General features: G+C 50.1%; 1 protein-coding gene across 4 annotated transcripts in view; it reads left to right on the top strand.

Annotated features, from left to right (window-relative positions):
• CAMK1D (calcium/calmodulin dependent protein kinase ID) overlaps positions 1-3,002 on the top strand; it is a 370,122-nt gene extending 367,120 nt beyond the window's left edge. For all 4 annotated transcript variants that reach the window (XM_040967785.1, XM_040967783.1, XM_040967784.1 and 1 more), the window contains one exon: positions 911-3,002. In XM_040967785.1, the coding sequence (XP_040823719.1) occupies positions 911-1,003 (93 nt within the window). In that variant the 3' untranslated portion in view covers positions 1,004-3,002. The remainder of the gene's footprint in view (positions 1-910) is intronic.
• Positions 3,003-6,766: the final 3,764 nt, after the last annotated feature.

The raw sequence follows: 6,766 nt of genomic DNA on the forward strand, positions 1-6,766 counted from the left end.
TCAATGCCCAAAGAAACTCACATTTCAATCCCATTTCCACAAACTTTTTGGAGTCCCTTTGCATGTTTGTGTGGATTTGCTACTGGGTTGTTCCTGGGTTCCCCTTGACTTTTCCCATCCCCTATCCCCATCTCCTCAGCCATGAACTGCCCCCTGCAACATACACCCTCTTGTCTGGCTTGGGAGAGGTTCCTTTGCTCCCTAAAGTACTGTCCTGTTAGGCACGCAACCTGGAAGGCTCCCTGTCATGTGGCTCAGCCCTGCACACCAGATCCAGGTCCCTTCCACCCTCCAGGCAGAGCATGCAAATCCACAACCCAAAACCAGTCCTGGCCAGTAGCAGTGAAGCCCATCTTAATAATTTATGGTAGATGACCCCAAACCCCTCCTCAACACACCCTATAAACGGGTGTTCACCATGAGAGCCGAACTTCATTTGCCTGGGGTCTTCCAAGACCCCACACATATGCCTGGGAAAGGTTTGAGTGTAGCTGGGGAGGAACTCAGCCAGGCATAATGGTCAAGGGAGCCTCTTTCTTTCACTGTTTTCTGTGTCAAAAACCACTTCCTGGTCAGGAGCACAACCATCCTGGCTCAAAAGCGTGCTCAGGGTTTCTTTGTTCTGCATGCAGCTCTTGTGAGCAATGAATAGTGAAGTTCTTCCTAGGACAGTTAGTCTGATGCCTACTACGTGTTAAGTGCTCAATTGCTGGAACCTATCCCGTCACACGGGCTTACTACAAAGCTGTACCTGGAGAGTATTGAACACGTAGAAAGGGTTTCCTAGGGCTGGGTTAAAGGCAGACTCTGGGGCACCCTGCTCCCCAACCTCAGCCCACGTGGCGCCATGGCCTATGGAGAGGGAGCACCTGTTTGCTTCTGACATTCTTTGTCCATTGTCGTCTTGCAGGCCTGGTACCTTCCACGCTCTGTAGTTTCATTTCTTCTTCGTCGGGGGTCTCAGGAGTCGGAGCTGAGCGGAGACCCAGGCCCACCACTGTGACAACAGTGCACACTGGAAGCAAGTGACTGTCCCCGCCACCCCACCTGCCAGAGAGGGGGCGGGGCCAGGGGCAGGGAGCCACTCCAGCCAGACCCCAGCCTGCATGGTGCGCCTTCCTGCCTAGGACTGGAAGACAGAAGTTTTTTATGGCCATATTTTATACTGCGACTCTGAAGCGTTCATTTCTCACAAACTCTACTGACTCAAGGGGAGCTGTTCTCATAGGACCTGGTGCTGTACATAGGAATCCTGCAAAGCTCTAACCGACGGGCCTGCCTCTCTTCTCCCCAGCCGCCCTCCATCCCACTTGGCTCCGTGTAGGTGACTGTGGTATATCCCCTCCCACGCCCGCCATCAGTGACATGCACACACACACACAAAGGTTTCAACTGGATTATTTAAATATTGCTAAATATTGTGCGTTAGGGTTCGATTTTGTTTTTCCTTTTAAGAAGTTTGTCCTTGCCAACCCTAGCTCTCAGTAACCTGACTTCTCTCTAGCTTTGGCACTCTTTAAGGGTAGTTTTGTATGATCCTTTAAAGAGATTTTCCTTTCCTCCCCTCCGAGGGAAATCTTCATGGTGTTTTTGGAATCTGTCTCCAAGGCTGAGAGCACACTTGACTCCTCTTTGTCTTTTTTTCTTGTCCCCCTGCTCTCATAGATGTCATCTCTGTGGTCCTGCAGGGCTCACCTCTCTTCAGGGGAACTTTGGGAGGAAAGCTGCATGTCAGCACTCCTCCCAGCAGCCCCTCAGGGGAAGACCCCATCCAGCTCCAGTCCCCAGGGAGGGAGCTCTTGGGCCATGATGGGTCAGAAAAAGGCAACCTGCTCCCTTCCCGCCCTTCCCCGTACTCACACACACCAGGCTACACTTCATATGTAGGCTGAAGAGCCGCCCATAAACAGAGACATAGGAGCTTCCCTTATAAGCTGCTCACCCACAGCCCTCATTTCTCATGATGGAGGGACAGGTGACAACTCTGATCTCAGCTATGCAGTTTTCAAAATGAATCTCTTTCTCTCTGTGACTTTTTTTTTTTGTATATCCATTTCTAATCTTAAATTCCAAATGGCCTCCAGCACCCACAGTTACTTCTCCATATTTGTAGCCCAGTCTTATAGGTGTGTTGTTCAAGTGAAGGTAAAAAAGTGATGTGGAAAGGAGGCTCTTTCTCTGGGATGGTAAGGAAAGGTGACCTGCTGTGTGGTCAGGACACTAACCACTGCCCAGGTGGCTCTGCAGGCCTAGGGGACTCAACATCAAAGGTCTGTGGCTAGACAGGACAGCAGAGGCCCCAAGGGTTTCCCAGCATGCAGTACTGTTAGTGCTACAACCAGAAACTCGGGGGTCATTGTGGATCACTGGGTTGGAGAGGTGTGTGGGGAGAGGGAACCATGCAAGCAGCCTACAGGTGTCAGCTTTGCCAAAGCTGCCCCCAAGTCCTCATGCCAGTGTGGTACCCTGAGTTACCACTCCACGTGGTCAGCCTCAAACCTGCAAATCCGGTAGGTGTCTATACCCAGGAGGTCTGCCTGATGGCACAGTCACTTTCCAGGCTGTTGTCCTCTGACCCTTCCACAGTAAGCTGCTCGTGGAAGGTTCTGTGAAGCCATCGTTGTCACCTCCACACCCTTTGCCTATGTTAAGGCCAGATGTTTAGGGATGTACCCCAGTGCTCCCCAACACACACACCCTTTTTGTTACTACCCTCAGCAGTCTACCCTGCCTCTCAGAGCACATGCAAGAGTAAATATGGAAAGGCAGGCAGCTTCGCTACCTTGATTCAGGCACATGCATACCAGGTGAGACATCAAGCTTTTCCATTTATGTAGGAAAAAGCCTGGAAAATGCCAGCAGACCCAATCGAGAGGCGAATGTCACCTGAGTTAGTATGCATCCCTGCCCCCAGCACCTTCACAAGGGCTGCGATGTGGATATTATGAATGGTACTGGAGGACCTAGGAGCTTCTGCAGGAGGTTGGTATGACGTTACTACCTAGTGTCGTGCGAACACTGAATTTCCTACATTGTAGAGGGGAAAGTCAGTGGAAGGTTGCAAAAGTTGAAATTCTACCTGAACTTGGCACTGATGCTATGCAGATGAAGGGTTAGGAGTGGCCTGTGGTACTTGGTCATGCTCTCCAGGGTCTCTTCCCTCCTAGGAAGCAGCATTTCAGCCCAGTTCTGTTACTGGTGATGCGAGTGCTGGTGCAGGAGTGCAGCATCCATGCAGGTCATCTGCAGAGAAGGGCAGAGTCACCTGAGAGGCATGGACCGTGATCTCAGTGCCCTCCCTGCTGTTGGCTCAGTTCTTGGCCAGGCTTGGCCTGTGATGATCCTGTCTCCAGAGCATACCGGGGAGGAGCTAGTGACAGTTTTGGCCTATGAGGGGGATCTTCTGAATGCAACACCAGGAAGTGCACAATATGTGGATGCTGTCAGTTCTAAGCTATTTCCTGTGAGAGAGTTAGGACTATGGAGGGGCCCTTTACTCTTTTGAGAGTCCCTGGCAAGTCTCTGTGAACTTGCCATGGGAGTACTTGTCTTATGATCAAAGCAGGAGAGCCCTGGAATGTATCTTTGGTTAGGACCTGACATGTGGAGAGGCCAAGGTCTGGAGCTCTCACGACTGCCTGGTTCCACCAGCAGCTGCCGAGTATCTCATGCTGCCCCCAGCTCTGCTTGGTGTATGCTGAGGATGGACAAAGTCCACCACAAACTTCTTTCCTAACTCCAGAACACCCCCTTCCCCCTTCCCAAATTCGGTCTCTCCTCTCTCACTCCCTTCTTGATACAGATGGGCTGGTTTTTCAAGTGAATATTGACTTTTGAATGTCCTAGAATGCTCCTGTCCATGGCTGCCTGTCACCCACTCTCCCTCCCTTCCCCAATCCTCATCAGAAGCATGACAGGTAGGCAAGCTGTCATTCACACAGAATGTGAACAGGCACACACCCTTGGGCCCAGCAGGCTAGCAGCTTTAGTACCCTGCCTTGGCCTGGGCTGTCCACTGCTCCTGGCAGCCCCACTTGCCAGCCCAGCCCATTGGGGCCTAGCGCCTCTGAGTGGGGTGAGGCCAAAGCAGGTGGAAGCGGCAGTGGGCAGGACATGCCTAGGTGAGGTGCTTCCACCGTGAGAAACCCCATTTGGACTGACAGCACCTCCAGGACTGCTCATGGCCCCTGCAATAGACAGTGCTGGTTTTCATCACACTGCCCACCACCCTGGATTTTGTGGGAGAACAAAAGATAATCCTTCACCCCCTTTCTTTTTAAAGAAAATATGCAAACACATGGCAAAAAGAAAAAAGGGGAAAGAAATACAGGCATGGCCTAGTGGTTTTGACCATGGTCGTGATTCTGGTAACTTCTAAAATCCCCCCTAGAAAATAGGAAACAGTCACCCTCAGCACAGAAGCCGTGACCTTGGGGACTTGACAGTCAGGCTTAGGGCAATGCAGATGCTGTGGCTGAAAGGCAAAGATTGTGTCCCAAACTCTACCTACCCAGGTCTAATCTGATGCAACTTAAAACAGAGCCAATTTGGAGCAGTCCCTACTGGAGATAGACTCCGTATGTGAAAGCTTTGGACACCGTGGTCCTGTGCATGGCCCAGCCAGAACCTTGGGCTGATTGGGTTTTTCCCACTGGGAAAGCCATGCTGAATCCCATTGTCCCAGGACTATGGCCTTCCCCAAACTGAGCTGGTAACCTTCCCAACTTCACAGAAATACCATCAGTGCACGGCTAGGTTCCCTTTGCCTGGAGGAGGGCAGGCAAGGGCCAGCCAAGAGTAGCTCCTCTCTTCTCTCACCAACACCAATCAGCTGTGGTCATTTTGCAGCATCACTTCCAGCAAAGAGCAGTGCAAACCCTGTGCCTCTGCTGGTGCACGCCCACTCCGCATGTTCTAAAACTCTCCTGTTGCCCCATCACACTCTGTAAAGTTTTGCCTTTTCCTTATACATTCCAGACCAAACACTGTTGAGTTTGTTTCCAGAAGAAAATGTATATATCTGTATGTAATCCCCTACTTTTTTAGGGAGGGTACCGGGTCCTAGGTTGGGGCTGCAATTGAACCTGATGTTTGCAAGAAAGAAAAGCTGTTCCTGTCATGGGATTTCCAGAATTGGAACATTTGACCATTGGGGAAAACAGAGTCCAGACAGGGGAGCTTATTTCCTGTAGACTCCAAGGAAGTGAGAATGAGCAGATGAGGTAGCTTGAAACCCTCAGCTGTAGTTGGCAGGCAGATCTGAGGAAGAGGAGGAGGAAGGCCCACTGGGACATGGTGGTTCAGGGCCTGGCATTTACAACCCCAGAGATGCACAGGCGCTTGACCTCTCTGTGAAGTCCACCTTGCATGTCAGCCAGGGCCTGGCCCATCTCCTGCTCTGAATAGGAAAGAGTTGGCCCTTCCAGACATCCAACTTGCCTGCCACCTGCAGCGGGAGCAGCCCCGCTTGTGGCTCTGGGGGCTGTGCTTTCACAAACCTAAAGGCTGCCAATCTGGAAGCCAACCACTCAGCATGCAGCTGCCCAGTGCGGTTTTGTGGATACAGCAAGCTATGGAATGGCTTCTTGATGTCTGTGCTTTCTACACCAAAGGGACAAGCTGTTGCGTTCACCCTTTGTAACCAAGGCTGCTTCTGCATCCGCCGTATCTGTTGTCTTTAGCTTTTTATTTTTGGTCTTGAGGAACTTTCCATACAATTATTCTATTGTCTGATGATTCGCTATATGACCGTATTTTCCTGACAGGTGATTTTATTTTTCTTATGGACAGGAAAAATATAAAATGAAAGGGACTGTTTGAGGCTTCAGTCAGATGATAAGACATCACTAGAGACTCTGAAGCCTCAGACACAAGCTAAAATGCTGCTCAAACACAGCAACAATCTTAGTCTGAACAGACTAGGATTGTCGGCCTAGTTGGAGAGTGAAGGCCCTGCAGCAGGGTTGGCAGAAGGAAGGGGGCTTAAACATTGACTTAATTGTCAGCACCAATATCCGCCACCTTCTTCCCGGGATTCCGAGCTCTACCGAAGACAGACACCGTGCAGATGTTGCCATGTCACAGTCATGTCTTTGTTCTGGACGAGAGGGGCTGCGTGTTGCAGAGAACATTAGCTTAGGTGAGAAGATGTCTGAGGGATGTTCCACCCAGAATAATCATTGGAACAATTTCCAAATTGGCTTTCGTTGCTACACATCATGTGATTGCCCTTCTTTCGGCTCCCCCAGCAGTGAGCATGTTTTCCAAAAGCTTACCAAGATAAATCCCAGGAACTTTTCCCTCTCTCCTATTACCAGGCTTGTGGTTGGTTCAATTTCTCCATTTAAAAAAATGTGCTTGTCCAAAAGAAGGGAAACAGTGCATTTATCCCGTGCATGTAATAAACTCTGCAAGAAGTTTAACTCACATAGGTTTGCGGCACTGCGAAATTGTTCATGGGTCTCTGTAGCAAATGATTCTCTGCCTTGACAATCATGTATACATATCGAGATTTCTATCATAATGGTAATGAGACTGATGACTCCTTGTTTTCCTCCAATAAAGACAATTAATCACCTTCAAGTGCATCTCACTTGTCCTCAAGTGTGGGGTTTCACATCTCTTTCCTTCTCTCTCAGAAGTTTGGGGGTCAAAGAAGGAATTTAAATGGAGACCACAGAAATGCATGATTTCCCCCCTGTTCAGATGTTTCATTCCACCTACCTGATGAGCAGGAAGTAGGAGGGCCAGCAAAGCATGGCTTTGG

Source organism: Ochotona curzoniae, unplaced genomic scaffold (genome assembly GCF_017591425.1).
Source record: "Ochotona curzoniae isolate NIBS_2020 unplaced genomic scaffold, NIBS_Ocur_1.0 scaffold_4683, whole genome shotgun sequence".
NCBI lineage: Eukaryota > Metazoa > Chordata > Mammalia > Lagomorpha > Ochotonidae > Ochotona > Ochotona curzoniae.